Source organism: Zasmidium cellare, assembly GCF_010093935.1.
Source record: "Zasmidium cellare ATCC 36951 unplaced genomic scaffold M409scaffold_39, whole genome shotgun sequence".
Classification (NCBI taxonomy): domain Eukaryota; kingdom Fungi; phylum Ascomycota; class Dothideomycetes; order Mycosphaerellales; family Mycosphaerellaceae; genus Zasmidium; species Zasmidium cellare.
The window spans coordinates 213,287-231,986 of record NW_022986983.1 but is presented as its reverse complement, the minus strand read 5'-3'; the positions used below and the strand labels follow the sequence as shown (position 1 = coordinate 231,986).

The following is an 18,700-nucleotide window of genomic DNA, read 5'->3' as shown; positions in this document are numbered from 1 at the left end:
AGCGGGTCTGGTCCCCTCCTCGCCTTGCCACCGCCCGGCCGCGACGACTTCTGCTCGCAACTCGCGAGGCTTGGATGCCGCAATCGGCACGTCGACGTCGACGTCTGTACAGTCGTATGTACATACCTTCGGAAAACCGGCGTACCGTGCAACTCGCGCACTTGGCTCCGGCGGGTGCTCGTGGAGCGGCGCACCTAACTCGGAGAATGGGTTCCGTATTCTGCACGCGTCTGACTGTACGAGTCGTCGTTGCGAGAAGTCGTTTTGACATATGATCTTACTCTGCTATTCCCTTACGGCCGCAGCCGAACCGGTAAGCGACTGCGATTTGTGCCACCAGACATATCCTGGTATGTTGCGGCTCGCTGATGCTTTTCCAGCGTGCCAGCAATTATTAATCGCAGTAATCGTGACGCCTCTATGGCAGCGGCATATGCGGTAAATCGAGACCCATCGAAACATCAAGTGTGAAGAAGGATGTCGCAGGTCGGGTGACATTTGACTGCGGAGTCGAAACGCCATCCACATGTGCGTTGCTAGCCACAGGAAAAGCCAATCGTGGACGGACTGCCATCTGAACTCTTGTCCATGTTATACGCCGCGCCGTGTTTTGCTTCTGAAAAGCATCGCGCAGCCGCTTCACGTACCAGCGAATTGTGTTGCGCCATTCTTCGCGAAGGGTACGGCAGCGCACAAACGGAGATGGCCTGTCGCTAACGTTCGACCGCGCATGCCACGCTTACTCGCATCGAGCGACTCCGTGACGGAGCGATCGCAGTTCATCGACTTTGGTCGCTTTGCCCGTGCTCTGCCCGTGCTCTGCCCGACCCACACTTTCGCTATCGCACTGAGAGGTGAAGCCGCTTGTTCCGCGTGCGGCCAAGGATCTTCGGTCTTTGCAGCAGCATTTCTGTCACATGCAGTGTTATATCCTGTTGGTATCTACTCTATCGGAGCAAATTTCATAGTGCCGCTCGTCAACGCGTCGTCTGTCTCGACGTCTAGTGACTCAGCTCTTCTTCTTAAGAATTCCATTGTGCCTCGTCTCATCGCGCACGATACGCGGTATCGATGTGAACGTGCTAGGCCACGACAGCTGGTACTGGTCGGTCTTGCCGTTGAGACAGTGCCGGAGCCACACGCCCCAAACTGGGAACTTTGTCAGTGCAGTGTCCTTAACACCGAGAGTTTCGATACTAGTACCGATGTAAAAGTAGGCTCCGAGGCCAGTCATGAGATGCCACCATCCATGCCCTTTCACTTGTTAGCTCTCTAATTCGTTAGATCAGAGCAACAGGATCACTGACCTTCCAAGAGTATACCCCACGGAAGACCGAGTTCGCGCCTCCAGATCCGAATCCTTTGGCAATAGAGGTTGTCCAGGTTCCAGATGGCGAAACCACCAAGGAAAATGGTCAACCCGAATGCAACCATTGTCCACATTTGCTTCAGGATCCATCGATCTCTATCATCTTGTCTGCGCTCTTCCAGCTTCTCGTCTTCGGATATCGTTTTGCTCGCCTGGACCCTCTCATGCTCTTGCCGTCGCTTGCGAAAGTATGGGCGAATGTTCATTTCCATGATGTACATCGATCGGATCAGGACGACGGCCGTGAGGATTGCATAGGCTGTCTGGTGGAACGTTGGGTCCTGCAAATAGTGATAGTACAGCGTGATGAAAAGCGCAAGCCCGGCGACAAGTACGGCCAGGATCGTCTTGACGAAGACTGGGCGCTTGTGCTCAAAGGTCGCCCATGTCATCAAACAGGTGGTATAGATCATCGACAGCTCGTCCACGAGTTGCATGGGGTATTTCAGCGTCGAGTGGAAGGCGAAGCTACCCGATCCAACTATCAAGAACCCTAGAAACGTGATCAAGAAGATTCGATCGTGGCCATGGCGAAGGCAGTTGTGAACCCCGACCAAGGCCAGCCATATGACCAACAAGTTGGTCACCGAGTTGACAATTTCGGCGATATATGTCGTTGCGTAGTACTTCTCCTCGCACCAAGTGAGCGTGGAAGTGATGGGGCTCCAGTAGCCAAACTCTTTCGCTGGAGGATACGGAATCGAGGGTAGTCGGAGTTGGGCCATTATGGTTGTCTGTCGGTGCGGAGCCCGGGTAGAAAGCCTAGAGTAATGTCGGTGGAATTGCTTGTTTGCTTGTCATTTGGCATCAATCTTTTATCGGTGCTCACACGACAGGCATCAACAAACAACTTCGTGTAAACAGCTGTTCGTGTGGACAGCTGCACGACGTCAGTCGTCGAGAAACTGGACCGAGGCGCACCGGATCCGGCCATCTCCGCCTCGCACGTGACAGAGGAGACTCGCTTAGACGCTGAGGAGTCTTTGGCCTCCGACGACATCGACCTCACCTGGTCGGCGCAACGTCCAGACATGGCCATCCCCAACGAGAAGCTGCAGCAGGTATGTCATTTCCGGGCTCTTCCATCCGCGGTCGCTGACCCCATTTCAGCTACTGCAGGAGATTGAGCAGAAGGCGGCATTCGCACAGCAGCAGCTTGGCATCGTCCGTTCGCAGATTGCGTCGAAAAACCGTGAGAACCGGATGCTGCAGCTCTCCTCGAGTGAGCTCGACACTCTGCCCAAGGACACGCCCATATATGACGGAGTGGGCAAGATGTGGGACATGCTCATGTACGACTGCCGGCAGCCTCGGCTAACATGACAATAGGTTTGTCCTTACCTCCACCGAGGATGTAAAGGGACGTCAGGCCAAGGAAGCAACCGATGTGAAAGCGGAGATCGCCAACCTGGAGAAGAAGCTGCACTATCTCGAAACGACTTACAACAATTCCCAACAGCATATGGAAGCGCTCTTCAAGCGTGGCGGTTGAGATGGCGACATCCGAAGCAGCTGGATACCCATGTGGAATTGAGGCCGACCCTTGAAGTATTGTATGGATTGCATGTGGGCTCGTCAGCACTCATGCAGGGCTTCAAACACCCAACGACTAGAGTTATGGGAAGGATCCCGGCCAGAGTCGCACGTGTGGGAGGCTCCGAGTCTTGTCATACAATGTGCGAAGCCAGGTTCAAGTCTTGAAGCTGGTCGCATCGGATTGAAAGAAAGGGGAACTTGCTGATGGGAGTAAGCCGTAAAGCCGTTGGGCTCGTTCGTTCAGCAGAGACATCAGCAAGTACCGAACGTCCTGTACCAACATGAGACGTGGTGTACCTTTCCAATCGACCGCGAGTACGACAATGCATCGTATGCGAACACTTCTGTGTCAACCCACGTCCCACCGGCTTCCTGTGGTCGCACTGTGGACCCGAGCCGATCTACGTCTTCCCCACACTTGAGTCTATGACGGTATCTTCTCAATTGTTGGCTCTGTTTGAACAACTGTTGCTAAGAAAATAAGAAGCCCGGGCCAAGGCTCTGTTGGAAGTCTTGTTCGTTGCTTACTTCATCGTTCATCCATCTATAAGAATGACGCGAACCCTCTTGGTGGCGCTCGCTAGCGCATCAATCGTCTTTGCCTACTGGGATACGCCAACAGGAGAGTATCGCCCGTTCGGGCCTGGTTACAGTCGAGGCGCATACCCTCAAGACTATGGGGTGACGGGACCGCCTATACAGGGAGTGCACGACTCGCAGCAAGCGCCGACAGGTCTAGCTGTAGACCTGGAGCACAACATTTACCTCACCTATCCTCGCAACACTGGCCAGACACCTAGCAACGTCGTGATATGCACATCCTTCAATGGCGAGAAGCCGTGGCCCAGTGCCGACATCCAGAACTGTACGCAAGGTCAAGATCCATCACAATGCTTCATCAATGTTCAGAACGTGGTGCTGGACTCCATCGGTCAGCTTTGGGTTGTCGACAGTGGTATCCCTTACTACGCCACACCAGGGAGCGACGCTATTAATGGAGGAGCTAAGATCATGTCTTTCAACCAAACTGGCGAACACCTTCGGACGTATGTCATACCACAAGATCTGTTGGCTCACGGCATGAATGCGAATGATGTACGGATCAACAACACGCTTGGAACGAATGGGTGGGCATTTATTACTGATGAATCTACAAACTCTTCAGTCCTGGCTGTCAACTTAGACGATGGCAGTGCAGTGAGGCGCCTTTTCAACACGTCTGTGGTTAGAGCAGATCCTGGCTACGTCGGTTCCTACGACAGCGAACTCATCTACTGCTGGAACAAAACAGAGAAAGGCTACTGTACCACAGGAGCGGATGGCATCGCTCTCGCTAGTGGACAAGTCTTCTGGGGTGTCTTGGCATCGAGAAGATTCTACTACCTCTCCCAAGAAACCCTCATCGATAGCAGCCTGACCGATGAACAAGTCCTCGCCGCCGTTCAAGATCCTGGACAATGCGGTTCGGAGCAAGCTGGATTCACGGCGGACGATCGCGGCAGAGTGTACATTTTCGCAAGCGAGCAAAACGCCATCTACTACGTCGACACTTTACAATCGGAACTTGAGATGCCAGTCGATGATGTAAAGCCTGGAGGGTCGGGACTCATCCCGGCGAAAGATTATGTGGTAAAGACGTTGGTGCGCAACGCTATGATTCAGCATGCTGATTCGGGCGCGATTTTGGATGGCTGGCTTTACTTCTGCACGAACCAACTGGAGTTGAGTCCGGGCAGGCAATACAACAACACTGATGCCAGGAGAGGTCCGTTCAGGAGCTTTCGTGTGTGGGTAGGGCGAGGGCCGGCGGTGTAAATATCATGTGTATTGGCAGCAATAGGTCCCGCGATGAGAAATATATCGCCACGTTAAAGCCTCAACCACGAAATGGTTGGGCTGACTGCTAGCTGGCATGAGTCACAACATGCGATCAACAAGGCTGGGCTGCTCTTTGCCTTAATGTGAGCAAACCCAGCCTGCATTACAATTGTGAGTGAATGGGCCTGGTTGCTATTGTCGAAGTGAGGTGGGGTCGCACGAGCACATCGAGTGAAGTTTCGGGCTTCGGCGCGCTACAGCCACTAGCGCAAACCTTAGTTTCCTATTGTCGACAATACGCTGCCCTGTCGACAATACCAACCACCTGAAGCTTCAGCGGCAATTTCTGCCTCACCGTGCGCGATATCAGTCACGCCGCGAATCATGATACGCCCAGCACAGTCATACGTTGACGAGGATGAGCCGTGGAAAATTATGCCGCTGCAGGGGTCTCGCCTTCCTGCTGTGGCCGGGTGGGTTGCACATGCTCGCTCAATAAAGTTAAACTTCCTATTGTCGCGGCCACCTCAATAGCAGTCAACAATAGCAAGATGCGCGGCGCATTTGCCTGACAATCTCACGCACTCTTGCTGTTGATCTCTCACACTCATAAGTTCACCCGCTGCACTTCGCTTTCTCACCTCTCACTTCACTTCAACTCAACCTCACTTCACTGCCGCCAGCCAGCCAAGCATAAAAGGCTCACATCATCCTCACCAACCAGCCATCATCACCATACGACACCTTCTTCTCGAAGAAACCAACACCTACACACCTCGTCTTCGACACCACACCATCTCAAAACAATACCAACTGAGGGCACCGACAAACACACATCGCCCTGTTCCTTCCTCTTAAGGACACCGCATCGGATCAACCACACCCGTCCGCAACACGTCAAATAGCAATCCGGCGCACCTGACCTGAGCTATCCGATCTCACGTGTCTCGACATGGACTCCATCACACGCCTCTCGCAAAAGATCCTCGCCGAGCGAGCTCGCAATGGAACACAGCCAAACCAGACGCCTTCGACCGCTCCACCTCCCTACAGCGAATCAGACATGGACTCCGACGACGAAGACTCCGACGATGAGTCTTCCCCTCCTGTCAAGCTCATCGTCAACGCCGCACACAGCATCCAAGGATCCGGGAACCTTGTCCCAACGTCCGCGACGCCGTTGGCGGATGCGACCAAGTTCAGCACGTTGCTGCTACATGCCGTCAATCAGATCAACGCGGTGAACAACAAGTCGTCGACATCAGCTACACCTACATGTCGACGTCCTCTCAAGGTCGACTTGACGATCAACTGCGGCGTTACCGTTGTGGGTGATAGGAATGTCATTGGGAATGTGGGCTTGAAGCCCAAGGCACCGAACGGGGTTGTTGCACCTGCACTCCCTGCGACAGCGACGGCGGCCACGACAGCATCTACTGCTGCTGTTGCGGGCGCGAAGAGAAAGTCAGAGGAGCCGGATGCTGGAGAGGAGCCAGCGGCTAAGAAGGTCGCTACCACTGGCGACGGAGGCGGCAACTGAGATATCTATGGAAATATTGCTACCATGTTCATGAGTTCATCTTGGCTGGCGGTGCTATGGGAAAGGGGGGTTGTTACTGGCGATATGATGATGTATTTGCTCCGTGTGTATGCGTTTGAGGAGCGAGCGAGGGAGGGATCAATGGCGCTTGCTTTTCAAAATCTTTCTATCAGCTTTTTTTGCTAGCATACAAAAACCGCGAATCGGACATGATATTTATGACACTTTCTTCGAAATGCGTCTTTCGTCCAAGACATCTATCTTGCTTTTCTTCGAGACGTTCGTCTCACTGACCAAGGCTACTCGGCTTTCTCTTCGCCTCGCTAATACACTCGTTGTCGATACAAGTACAAAGTCTCTATTGCATGAGTCACAATTCCAGATGCCTACTACCAGCAGAACTCACTCACTCCTTCAGAAACCCGGCGAGCCCACCAAATCCTACTTCTGCGAGCTCCCCAGTCCCGAAGATTGAGCCTGCAACGACTGCCGCTGTCCATACCCCTGACTGAGATACGAGCCCACGCCCGCCGCGCCAGGATAATTCCCTCCACTACCACCGTGCCCTTCCGCCGCCAACCGCCGCTCACGATACTTGCGGCCGTTGATGATATTCTGCAGGCGTTTCCGCTCGCGGGGTTCCGTGATTTTCGTCCAGTCGAGGTCTTCGCCGGGTTCGGCGTAGTTGATGATGTCAGCCATGGTGCTGGCGGAGATTTGGCCTTGGCCGCCGGAGGAGGCGCCTGTGTAGAGGTGCGAGGAGGGGTTGACGTCTTCGCGTTGGGGGCCAGGGTGGGGACGGAGTGGTTGGATTGGGGTTGATTGGGGGAAGGAGGCGAGGTCGGATTGGAGGTGGGAGAGTTGGCGGACGGGTGGTGCTTGGTTGTATTGGGGTATGTTGGCTTCTCGTGAGGCTTGGTTCTTTTCGTGGTAGAAGAGGCGATGGTTCCAAGGTGGAAGTCGCTTGTCGCGCTCGTAGAGTAGACCGCAGTTGGTGCAAAGCGTCTGCAATGAATGTTAGTCAAACTCCTGTCTTCGACCAGGTCTGCTTCACTTACTCTCGGACCATTAGGCCCATCTCGCACACCCCATACTGCCGAGCCCCATATGCAGCAGTGCGAGCACGCCCAGTACTGTCGTTCACCCTCAGAAAGTTGACTCGTCGTTCCACCGAAGCCAGCAACATCAGGAGTCTCACGGCCCACTGGTGACAAACTTCTAAAGCGTCGCTTCTTCTTCGATCGTTCGCCTCTCCCCATACGTTCATCATCGACACCTCCAGTCGCTTGCTGTGAAGAGCCAAGACCACCAGAAAAGTAATCGCCCAGCCCACTGCTCTGCCCTTGCAGTGTGTAAGTGGAAGTGAAGCGGGCTGTTTCTCTTCGTTGCCGACGGATCTGGCGTTCTCTGTCGCCTTCCCGCCTCTCAATCTCCTCTTTGCTGAGCACTTCAATCTTGGGCTCCCAGTCAACACCCAGACCGTCCTCGTCAAATCTCCAACCTGCACCCACGCCGAGCGCAGACTCTGCCGTGCCGTGGTATTCGCAGGCTTCATTCTCGATGACCCCCCAACCGTCCACGCCACTTCCAACAACTCCAGCCATTGTCCCGTTATTGTCAATCATGTCCTTCTTCAGCCGCATGCTTGACTCGTAGATGGCATGCGCCATCATGGGCACCCATTCTCCAGGCAGGCCAAGATCAGCACATGTTTGCCTGGCGAATATCTCCGGGAAACCAGGAGGATGTAGCAATGACCATTCGAACTTGTCTGTGTATAGCCTGTTCTGGAGGTTGATGGATAAAGTGATCACACAACGGTGCGTATCTGGAGGATTGAGTGCTGATGATGCGGACGGATCTCTCGGTAGGGGCTGCGCTGCCACTGCCAGAGCTGGCGTCGCAGTACCATTCGGCATTGGTGTGGGTGGATCTGATGAGATCTGATGGCCATTGGTCTGAGGTAGCTGCAAGAAGCCAGCGCTGGGGGTGTCTGCCTGCATTGGTGTAGAGGAGTCTTCTCGTGAGATTGCAGGTCGGATCGAAGGAGTGGGTGCAGTGGTGGGAGGTGGCTGGTTCACTGCCTCTGGTTGAAATAGTGGATGCAGCGCCGTGGCTGCGTTCTCCTCAAGCTGGATACGTATCTGCTGCGCGATCTCCAGAACCATAGCCTGCTTCCTCATGACTGGAAAGTCGAGCTCATCCACAAAGGTCTTAGCGAACATGTCCGGAGTGATGAGGGCCTCGTGTAGATTCCACAGAAACTGATCCTTTAGCCGGTACGGTGGTGTGGGCTCAGGCGCCTTGTAGGCAGGCAGGTTCTCATCAATGCCAAAGTCTTTGGCGTTCCCGGGTGTAGGCAATGCAGCCTCTGGTCGAAAGGGAGCCACGTCCAGATCGATTTTGATAGGTATGAGAGTTGTTGGCAAGGCAGACTGAATATGCATCTGCCTCTCAGTCAAGGTACGCTTCGGCTTGCCCATCCAATCTCGCCAGATGCCCTGGACATCAACAGGCGCATGAATCTCTTTGCCTAGCTCCTTCGCCTTCTCCACCATAGGGTCTGGCTCGCGTCGCTGTTGAGCGGTGCGCAAGCCAGTCGCCCGTCGGGGACCATCTGAGTCTTCAATGCTATCATCGTCAAACTCCTCAGCGTAGTTGATGGCAGTGGTGCCTCGTTTTGTTGTGCGGACGGGTGGGAGAATTGTTTGGGGCACGACAGGCGTCAACAGCGAGTTGCCGTAGGTTCGTACGCGCGGTGCATAGGAAGAGACGAAGGCCTGGGGAGCGTTCAGGCGATTCGAATTGACCGCGCCGGTAGCCATGGCGCGCTTTTGGCGAGACCACAAGGGCCTGCCGTGGAGGAGCTGGAGAGGATCGCCGGACGTCGCTATGGGCGTAAGATTGGTATCGTCGGAATCGCGAGACTAAGGCGACGGCGGCAGGGTCGTTGGTGAGGAGCGACGTTGGGTGTAGGGGTGGTGCGGAGTGGGAGTGTGGTGGGACGCGGTGGTTCAGATGCAAGGGCTTGGGATTCGCGTGAAGCTGTCGAGGTGGAAGGGTTGAAGATTGATTGAAATATGGTACGCCGTAAAACGGCCACACCGCAACTGCAGTATTCCGTACTGACTGTCGTCTTCCACAGCAGCACAAGCACCACTCTCACTACTGTCACAACATTCACTCGGATCTTGGCTGGAACTCGCGTCAACGCGTGTGAATATCTTTCCACAATCTTCATTTATGAAAGTCGCTTATCGCGCGGCTTCATCCTGCATGATCTGCTGGTCGGCGCGTAACGGCCTCACCATCTCTAGGCTGGTGTTTCAAATTCTTCTCTCCTGTCCTGGACTGCAGGCGAGCGTTGGCCGGGCCTGTCCGACCTTCAGCAGCACCAAGCAATCGTTTGAGAATTCGAACAACTCACCACTACGGCTGTCAGACTGGCATGGCACTTCACGCTGGAATCGACTCTCGCCTTCCGCCCGCCTCGACTGGGTCTCTGGCCGGCATGCACTGGGACAAAGCTTGAAAATGCTTGAGTTTCGTGAGACAAAGACAGCGAGACGCCAGGCCAATCAACGGCGCCTACGTGCAGAAAGACGATGTTTCCCTTTCACTTTCTAGTGAATGCGACCACTCCCAGGCCGAGTCTTATTGTTCACCCTCCACAATAACGCCTGCTCGAACAAAGGGGGCCGCGTCTCACAATGCTATTGTGTCACATCAATGAATGTGCGTCGTAGGTGCTCGACGCTTCCATTCAGGACCCTATTTAACCACCCCCTGCTGCCTCTCGTTGCTCTTCTCTTCTTTTCTGTGTGCATCTTTAACACTCCCAACTACAAGCCAGTCTTTAAACAGCAAGCAGGCCTTCAACACTCCTTACTGTGCACCAACCTCGAACAACTACAACAGCTCTTCAGCAACCCACAACTCTAGCCGGTCTAGAGTCGACACTGTCCTTTCGACAACAACAACCACAAGTCCAAGCTACCAGGACCCCCCACCGCAATGTCTAGTGTTGGATCTTTGGCCACCTTGGCCCTCTGCTTTGGCAGCACCTTTGTGGCTGGCCATATGATCATGCAGAACCCCGTCCCATTCGGCAAGGAGACTCTCAATAATAGTCCACTTGTCGATACGGCCATCGGCTCCTCGCAATCAGACTTTCCCTGCAAGCAGCGCGCCGGCGTCTACAAGATCGACACCATCAACAAGTACCAGGTTGAGTCTCCGATCGAGTTGAATTTTACAGGCTCAGCCTCTCATGGCGGCGGAACCTGCCAAATTTCGATCACACGCGACCTCGAGCCCACCGCCAAGAGCGACTTCCGCGTCATCCAGACGTTCTCTGGTGGTTGTCCTACTGCCCAAGATGGCAACTCTGGATCCACCGACTTCTCCTTCAAGATTCCCAAAGGCTTCCCCAATGGCCGAGCCACTCTGGCCTGGACGTGGTACAACAAGATTGGAAATCGTGAGATTTACATGAACTGCGCTCCTTTGGACATCTCGGGTGGATCTTCGGATACCACTGTCTTTGACAGCCTCCCACATCAATACATTATCAACCTGCCAACCACGGGCTCGGACTACTGCAAGTCAGCCGACTCCGCAGATGTTTTGATTCCAGACCCCGGTCAGTACAACACAAAGGCTCCCACGGCAAAGCTCGAGGCTCCCACTGGCCCAGGCTGCGCAGCTGCAGCGAAGGCCATCACCAACGGCGTCTCCAGTGGAAGCGGTTCTTCTGGCTCTTCTGGCTCTGGCTCTGCTGGCTCTTCTGCCCCATCAGCAGGTGGTTCTAGCAACCAGTCCGCAGCCCCATCTTCGGGTGATAGCCAGGCCCCAGCTTCATCAAGTGCCAGCCAACCTTCAGCATCATCCGACTCTGCTGCATCTCAATCTGGGTTTGCAACAGTGACCACTGTCGGTTCTGGTGCTGCTGCTTCCGAGTCCGCAGCATCAACGCCGGCTGAGTCTAGCTCATACCCGACCATGTCTGTCCCCTCTGACGCTGGTGTCTCTGGCCCTGCCTCGACAGGCTTCGCTGCAGCACCAACTGGTACAGGCTCCTCAAGCTCAGGCTCTGGTTCCAGCGGCGGGAGTGACGGCAGCCTCGTCTGTAACGGCACTGACCAATTCGGCCTCATGAACAACGGCAAGGTCGTCTGGCAACCTGTGGCTGCAGGCACCAAGTGTGTCAATGGCCAGATCCAGAAGCGCTCTGACTCTCGCCATGCTCATGTCCGTCGCCACGCTGCGAAGGACTTCTAGGCAAGATCGGGCAGTCACTTCTCGCATCGTCCGCTCTTTTCCCCCCACGACACCAGAATGATTCGACGACAGTACACATACGCATAGATTGGCATCGCATTGGATTGGCGTTTTTGGAACAGGGACTTTGAGCCCCTGCATCGCATTTGAATGGTATGGGTTGGGTATGGACGCAGGACATCAAGTCCATAAGTCACACAACGGAGTTCTGGAGTTTTGGGTTGGTTTTAGTGATTTTAGGAAAATTGAAAATGTTGCATCGCACACAAGTCTCTAACTAGTCTCTTTCTTACATTGATTTCGTTTGATCCGTCGTCATGGCTGCACTGAAGTGTATGGTTTCGCCGAACGCTTTGCCCGTCACTCGCCAAGCACGTGACCTTTGTCTTCCGCATGTGAAGCCGTGAAGCCTGAACTGCAGACCTCACTCCATTTGAGCATTCACGAAACATTGCTCGCCCACCCACACACACACCCCCGATGCGCTTCGATTCATAGCCACCCAAAACATCGAACATGATCTTGCGGTAGCGGCTGAACCAACAAAAATCCAGCAAAATGTCGCAAACACACGACCTGCACCGCGCCCTCCTCCGACCTGCCATCATCCACATGCTCAGAGCATCCGGATTCCACAGCACGAAGCCGTCCGTCCTCGACACGCTCGTCAACCTCTCAGAGCGCCACATCACTCTCCTCGCATCGACAACCGCGCAACACGCCTGGTCCAGCCACAATGACCCCGTCCCGACCATCACAGACGTGCGCATGGCGCTCTCTGACTGCGGCGTGCTGACACCGCTCGACGACCCGGCGGAAGAAGCGTGGAAAGAGCGATTACGGCGGCCTCTCAGTGAAATGGCCGAAGTGCCCAAAGGCGGCAGACAGCGCATGATGGCGGAGAAGCGCAAGCGCGACGATGAAGACACTAGGGATGTGCGCGAGTTTGCGAAGTGGTATGATTCGTCACAGTTCAGAGAGATGAAGCGCGTGGCGGGCATGACTCCTGATGCGAGTGCTGTGGGCGGTATACCTGCTGTGGGAGTAGGAGGCAGTGTGGTGCACGCGGACGACTTCCTTACGACGTTGAAGAAGAAGCAAGGGAAGGCTGGTGATGATAGTCGGTTACAAGGGACGGTGCTGGGGAGGACGGCAGACGATAAGGAGCTTGTGGTGGAGGGTGGGCCGGCGCAGCATATCCGGGATTGGAAGCCTAAGCTTGAGGAAAGATCGGTGAATATTCAGGATGGAGCACAGGCGGCCCAGAGGGAGGCTGTGGAGGAAGGTGAGGCTTCACAAGATCCGAAAGATCCACCAGCGACACAGGAATCTCCTGAGCACATGGATTCGGCAATACAGGAAATTGCTGCTGCGGCGTGAGCGAGCAAGAGTGTTACTTTGGCGTTGTAAAATATGCTGTTTTAGCGAAGGCGCTTGGGATGGTGGGTTGTGATAGCTATTGCGAATACCAAGACTTCAGATATCCATTTTAAAATTCATTCTTACAGTGCCACAGCATGTAGAATCTGCGATCGAGACGAGAAGTGAAGACCAGACACAATGTACGTTTGAGGGTCTTTGTACATTTGCGAATACGTGCAGTATATAAATCGATCTGAAAGCCGCTCAAGCAATGTCGCCCACTCGAAAACAATAAGTCATCGATCTGAACCAGGTGATACTCTCGCTTCTTCGTCATGGCCGTCGCAGTCGTCTGAATCGTTTGGATGTCAAGAACACCCTATTTGGCATGGCCATTGGCGGAGCCGTTCGCTTTAGCAGGACCGTTCGCCTTGTTGCCCTCTTTCTCAGACCTGAACTTCGCAATCTCCTTCTCCACATTACTGTCCAGCCTAGCCTTCAGCTCTGGTCGATAGCCAAGCATGAACAGCACTTCCAGCCAGACGAAGAACGGCGCAAGGAAAATCGCTTGAACCAAGTTGTCAAGCAAAGCTGGTGCGCGTCCCTCGAAGACTCCGTGGCCGACGAACTGAACGAGCCAGGAGACGATGTGGACGCCGATGGCGATGTAGTTTGCTTTCATGCCGTAGGCTGATGTCAAGTGGTTTGCGTAGGCGGTTCCGCCTACGAGGAGAGGGGCGAGCATTGCGCCTGCCACGGGTTCCATCAGGATGTACAGCGAGGAGTAGATGAAGCAGGCGATTGTGCCGAGGTTGAGTGGCAAGTTCGGGATTGTCAGCCAGTCTGGGGTTGGGAGGGCTGGGCTGTTGGTTCCCTGGAGATGGTGTTAGAAGGCGATGGAGCTGGTATTCGGGCATTATGAACATACGAAGAGGAAGCCGGTCAGGAGTAAGATGGGCACGAAAGTGATGTGGATGCCGATGTTGACCTAAGATTTGTGAGACAGAAGCTCAAAAGTCTCGATTTTCGTATATTAGCTTACTGGATCATGATGATATGCTCCATACTGACTCTCAATCAGTCGACATTCGATTCATAAGGCTGTACTGCATGTGACATACGAACAGGAGCTGTTTCTCCAGGTTTAATGCCATCTTCGGGTAAGTTCGGCTGCTATGTACGAGGGCCGTGCGGGTATCTTTTGTTCAAAAAGACGGTTTGAAGAGCTTGGTGAAGGGAGAGCAGCAAGAAGGGAAAAGAGAAGTGAATCGTGTATGGAGAAGGCAACAGCGTAAATGTCAAGTTAGAGGTGAGCGGCACGCTAAAGTAGACGAGGTGAAGTCGTTGCTGGACGTTCGGGTTGAGCCGCCGGGCTTGGCTTGGCGAAGAAGAATGCTCTCCCTTCGGAGCTTCATCACCACCTCCATCCAACCCATCCACCCTCTCTCCGCTCACACTCCATCGTCCATCCGCTGAGGGAGCGGCATCTACACAGACTCGCTGCCCAAGCACTTCACATCACAATGTTCAGGACCGCGCTCCGGACGAGCGCCCGCGCGGCGTTCGCCAGCAGCAGAATCGTGCCAGCGGTATGTACACACCCTCGCGCCCGCCACCAAGCTCCAATGCCGCCGGAAACCGCCATCAATCGACTCAATGGGCATGGAGACCCCTCTGGATGGACATTTGAGGCGGCCTTGGAGCTTTGGGCGAGCGCTGCAGACATGCCTGCCAGCTCCGAGGCTATTCAGGGACAGGCGCGCTAACATGGCTTCTTGCAACAACAGCAGCGAACCGCACCCGCCGTCGTCAACGCCTACCGTGGCTATGCCGCTGACACCAAGGCCGCACCCACTGAGGTGTCGTCCATCCTCGAGCAGAGAATCCGTGGCGTGCAGGAGGAGGCAGGTCTCGCCGAGACTGGCCGTGTCCTCACTGTTGGGTATGGTGGAATGAAACAATGGCGGATGAGGATACAGTATCACTGACCTTGGGTTCAGTGACGGTATTGCCCGTGTCTATGGCATGAGCAATGTCCAGGCTGAGGAGCTGGTCGAGTATGTTTCCATCAGCTCTATACATGCCAAGCATACCACTAACAACCATCAAGGTTCGCCTCTGGCGTCAAGGGCATGTGCATGAACCTCGAAGCCGGCCAGGTCGGTGTTGTGCTTTTCGGTTCCGACAGATTGGTTAAGGAGGGTGAGACCGTCAAGCGTACCGGCGAGATCGTAAGTTGGACCACTTTCAGGACATGATAATCAGACCAGACCTTAACAAACTATACAGGTCGACGTTCCAGTTGGCGTAGAGCTTCTCGGCCGTGTCGTCGATGCTCTCGGTAACCCAATTGACGGCAAGGGCCCAATCAAGACCAAGGAGCGACGTCGTTCCCAGATGAAGGCTCCAGGCATTCTTCCCCGCAAGTCTGTCAACCAGCCCGTGCAGACCGGTCTCAAGTCCATCGACGCCATGGTGCCCATCGGCCGTGGTCAGCGTGAGTTGATCATTGGTGACCGTCAGACCGGAAAGACTGCCGTCGCCCTCGACGCTTTCCTCAACCAGAGACGCTGGAACAGCGGCAACAACGAGGAGCAGAAGCTCTACTGCATCTACGTTGCTGTTGGACAGAAGCGATCCACCGTCGCCCAGCTCGTCAAGACTCTCGAGGAGAACGACGCCATGAAGTACAGCATTGTCGTGGCTGCCACCGCCTCTGAGGCTGCTCCACGTAAGTTTCGCGAAATTTCACGAAAATTTTCCCCCATCGAGGCCCTCGCTGACCCTAAGCATAGTTCAATACATCGCTCCGTTTACCGGCATGTCCATGGGTACGTAAACTCCTCCCTTCATAATTTTCACCCCCCAGAATTACCACGTGATTCAGAAAACACGTGACCCCAAACCGCACTGCACCTTCCCCATCACCACCACCCCATCCCACCCAGCCCAGAAACAGCAGGAACGATACCACGCGCGCCCAACGCGTGCACCTTCCAACACGCCATGGATGCCTGGAACCTCAATGCCATCCTCCTCTTTGAGGAAGATGAAGAGCCATACCATCACACATTCTCCAGCAAAGGTCATCGAGAAGTCGCCGTCAACCACCACGACGAGAAGCACCATCAGCTTCCTGTCTTCGTGCGTCGTCTCTACGCTCAAGGTTACCTCATCGCTCACTTTGGCTGGCCTCACTCTGCAAGCCAGTCGCTCCCTCACCTCACTGAGCTACTTCATCGCTTCAAGAGTACCTTGACGAACCTCATCTGCTCTGCAAGTCCCGACTGCATAGACGAGCTGTACTCCGACTTCATCAACGAGTCACTCGATCATGTCGTTGTCCACACTTCGCAACGTCATTGACGACTACATGTTCAAGCATGTCAAGCTCGACGCACCTGGCTGGTACATCAACCCTGCGTACAACATCGTGCTGGACTCCGAACAGTACGCGGACATTGCTGCAGCTTCGCCGCTTTCCTTCGCTCCCGGTCTTTTGGACGTCGTCCAATCTGACCAGCCGCCGCCACCTGACTTCTTCACCACCACGCCAACGCCGAAGGGCAAGTTCTGGGCTGTCTATGCGGCACTCCTCACCAAAGAAGACTGCGAGCCACATCTTTGCATTGGATCTGGCACCAATGCAGCTTCTGGGTATCGCTCGCGCACTGCTCAGTACCACGACAAGAAGCACCCACTGCTTCCTCGCTTCGTGCGTGCTCTCTACGACAAAGGTTACGACCTCGCTCATATTGGTCTACTTTGCTGGACGCCTATCCCGCCACCTGCATTTCAGCCACGAGTCAGCCTACGCATAAACGCTCTTGAGGGTACCTTCACGAACCTCTTCTTCTCGTCGATCCCCACCTGCATGGATGGGCTGTGGACCGAGTTCATGCCCTGGTCTCGCGATGATGTCGAGTGGGGCCCTGCGAACAGTCACACTCCGTTCAATGAAGGCGTCGCTGGTCTGGACATGACTGCCGAGGAGCTCATCGTCCGTGATGAGAAGCGACGTGAACGCCAAAAGGAGGTCCGGCAGAGATGGTATGCCAATCTGCTCAACGATCCGGAGAAGCTCAAGCTCGAGCAGCAAAAGCGTGCCCGCAAAGAGTGGTACTCCCAGCACGCTCAGGAGCTGTATCAACGCGAGCGTAACACTGATCCCGTTGCCTACCTCGCTCGCAAGCTCGCAGAGAAACTGGCGTGGACGGCGAAGAACAAAGACAAGGTTCTTGAACAGGCCAAGGGTACCCGTGAGAGAGCAAAGGCTGCAGAAACGCACTATTGCACCGACTGCAACCATGCCGCCGCGACCGCCTATGCACTCGTCAAGCACAAGAACTCGGATGAGCACAAGCTGGTTGTCGCCGTCAATGCCGGCACAGCGAAGCGTCCGAAGCAGAGCGACAACGCACGCCGAGCCCAAGAGTTCCGCGAGAAGCACAAGCGCCTGAGGACTTTCTATTGCGCCGATTGCAAGCACATCGCCGGCTCGCGCGGTCACCTTACCAAGCACTTGAAGTCGACCGGCCACCGCAAGACGCTCATCAAGCTTGGAAAGCTCATTCTTCCCGCCGATGACGACGACGAGCTCATGGCCGAGGCCAACGAGTAACTCGTTCCAACCCACCTCGCTCACCTCTTGGACCAAAAGGATCCATTGGACGGATCCAAAGCATCACCATCTCGCTCGTATCTTGGCCAATGTTGGACGTCGTCCGAAGATTCCAAAGATTCCAAAAATTCCATTGGATCCGTTGGGCGGATCCAAAGCATCACCACCACTTCACCACCACTTCACCACCATATCGCTCACATCACCATGTCATCATGCCTCTGGCAGAAATCTAATTTGAAGCAGGAGAATTCTTCCGCGATACGGGAAAGCACGCCGTCATCTGCTTCGACGATCTGTCCAAGCAAGCCGTCGCCTACCGTCAGATGAGTCTTCTGCTCCGTCGCCCACCAGGCCGTGAGGCCTACCCAGGAGAGTGAGTGACAGCCGACCCAAACTTGCATCACCATCACTAACAGATCTACAGCGTCTTCTACCTCCACTCCCGTCTGCTCGAGCGTGCTGCCAAGATGAACCAGAACTTCGGCGGCGGCTCGCTCACTGCTCTGCCAATCATTGAGACCCAGGGTGGTGACGTGTCCGCCTACATTCCAACCAACGTCATTTCCATCACCGACGGCCAGATCTTCTTGGAGTCCGAACTCTTCTACAAGGGTATCCGCCCAGCCATCAACGTCGGTCTTTCTGTCTCCCGTGTCGGATCCGCCGCTCAGCTCAAGTCCATGAAGCAAGTCGCTGGTTCCCTCAAGCTCTTCTTGGCCCAGTACCGTGAGGTCGCTGCTTTCGCCCAGTTCGGTTCCGATCTTGATGCCGCCACCAAGCAGACCCTGAGCCGTGGTGAGCGTCTCACTGAGCTGCTCAAGCAGAAGCAGTACCAGCCAATGGCTGTCAACGAGATGGTTCCACTTATCTTCGCTGGTGTCAACGGTTACCTCGACAGCGTCCCAGTCAACAAGATCCTGCGATGGGAGGCCGACTTCCTCAACCACCTCAAGAGCAACGAGAGCGCAGTGTTGGAGCAGATTGACAAGGAGGGTTCGCTCAGCAAGGACCTCGAGGCCAAGCTCAAGGACATCGTGCAGACCTTCACCAAGAGCTTCTCGTAGACTTTTAGACTGATCCCCGGGGTGGGTCATGTATAGTACAAGGGCAAGCTCGAGTTGAGAGAGAAAAAGAGATTCTTCACCACTCGAATGCCAGAGAAAGCAGTGGT

The 18,700-nt window shown here is 54.8% G+C and overlaps 9 protein-coding genes across 9 annotated transcripts; 6 read left to right on the top strand and 3 right to left on the bottom strand.

Moving 5' to 3' along the window:
* Window positions 1-1,009: 1,009 nt before the first annotated feature.
* Window positions 1,010-2,094, bottom strand: M409DRAFT_27848 (uncharacterized protein; the record flags this gene model as incomplete). Its single annotated transcript, XM_033808754.1, has 3 exons — window positions 1,010-1,149; window positions 1,204-1,254; window positions 1,308-2,094. The coding sequence occupies 3 exons, from the start codon at window positions 2,092-2,094 to the stop codon at window positions 1,010-1,012; spliced, it is 978 nt and encodes a 325-aa protein (XP_033662680.1).
* Window positions 2,095-2,400: 306 nt separating this feature from the next.
* Window positions 2,401-2,861, top strand: M409DRAFT_69589 (uncharacterized protein; the record flags this gene model as incomplete). The annotated part of the gene is made up of 3 exons (XM_033818364.1): window positions 2,401-2,430; window positions 2,480-2,646; window positions 2,699-2,861. The coding sequence occupies 3 exons, from the start codon at window positions 2,401-2,403 to the stop codon at window positions 2,859-2,861; spliced, it is 360 nt and encodes a 119-aa protein (XP_033662679.1).
* Window positions 2,862-3,457: 596 nt separating this feature from the next.
* M409DRAFT_27846 (uncharacterized protein) lies at window positions 3,458-4,720 on the top strand (the record flags this gene model as incomplete). The annotated part of the gene is made up of 1 exon (XM_033808753.1): window positions 3,458-4,720. One exon carries the CDS (start codon window positions 3,458-3,460, stop codon window positions 4,718-4,720), a length of 1,263 nt encoding a protein of 420 aa, XP_033662678.1.
* Window positions 4,721-5,675: 955 nt separating this feature from the next.
* Window positions 5,676-6,263, top strand: M409DRAFT_58864 (uncharacterized protein; the record flags this gene model as incomplete). Its single annotated transcript, XM_033814017.1, has 1 exon — window positions 5,676-6,263. The coding sequence occupies one exon, from the start codon at window positions 5,676-5,678 to the stop codon at window positions 6,261-6,263; it is 588 nt and encodes a 195-aa protein (XP_033662677.1).
* A 441-nt stretch (window positions 6,264-6,704) lies between these two features.
* M409DRAFT_27844 (uncharacterized protein) lies at window positions 6,705-9,088 on the bottom strand (the record flags this gene model as incomplete). The annotated part of the gene is made up of 2 exons (XM_033808752.1): window positions 6,705-7,268; window positions 7,322-9,088. 2 exons carry the CDS (start codon window positions 9,086-9,088, stop codon window positions 6,705-6,707), a joined length of 2,331 nt encoding a protein of 776 aa, XP_033662676.1.
* A 1,189-nt stretch (window positions 9,089-10,277) lies between these two features.
* On the top strand, window positions 10,278-11,543 carry M409DRAFT_69586 (lytic polysaccharide monooxygenase; the record flags this gene model as incomplete). The annotated part of the gene is made up of 1 exon (XM_033818363.1): window positions 10,278-11,543. One exon carries the CDS (start codon window positions 10,278-10,280, stop codon window positions 11,541-11,543), a length of 1,266 nt encoding a protein of 421 aa, XP_033662675.1.
* Window positions 11,544-12,101: 558 nt separating this feature from the next.
* On the top strand, window positions 12,102-12,923 carry M409DRAFT_27842 (uncharacterized protein; the record flags this gene model as incomplete). Its single annotated transcript, XM_033808751.1, has 1 exon — window positions 12,102-12,923. One exon carries the CDS (start codon window positions 12,102-12,104, stop codon window positions 12,921-12,923), a length of 822 nt encoding a protein of 273 aa, XP_033662674.1.
* A 361-nt stretch (window positions 12,924-13,284) lies between these two features.
* M409DRAFT_27841 (uncharacterized protein) lies at window positions 13,285-14,059 on the bottom strand (the record flags this gene model as incomplete). The annotated part of the gene is made up of 4 exons (XM_033808750.1): window positions 13,285-13,779; window positions 13,834-13,893; window positions 13,948-13,971; window positions 14,027-14,059. The coding sequence occupies 4 exons, from the start codon at window positions 14,057-14,059 to the stop codon at window positions 13,285-13,287; spliced, it is 612 nt and encodes a 203-aa protein (XP_033662673.1).
* Window positions 14,060-14,428: 369 nt separating this feature from the next.
* Window positions 14,429-18,593, top strand: M409DRAFT_69583 (uncharacterized protein; the record flags this gene model as incomplete). Its single annotated transcript, XM_033818362.1, has 8 exons — window positions 14,429-14,494; window positions 14,693-14,847; window positions 14,906-14,962; window positions 15,016-15,136; window positions 15,195-15,636; window positions 15,701-15,736; window positions 17,773-17,902; window positions 17,954-18,593. 8 exons carry the CDS (start codon window positions 14,429-14,431, stop codon window positions 18,591-18,593), a joined length of 1,647 nt encoding a protein of 548 aa, XP_033662672.1.
* Window positions 18,594-18,700: the final 107 nt, after the last annotated feature.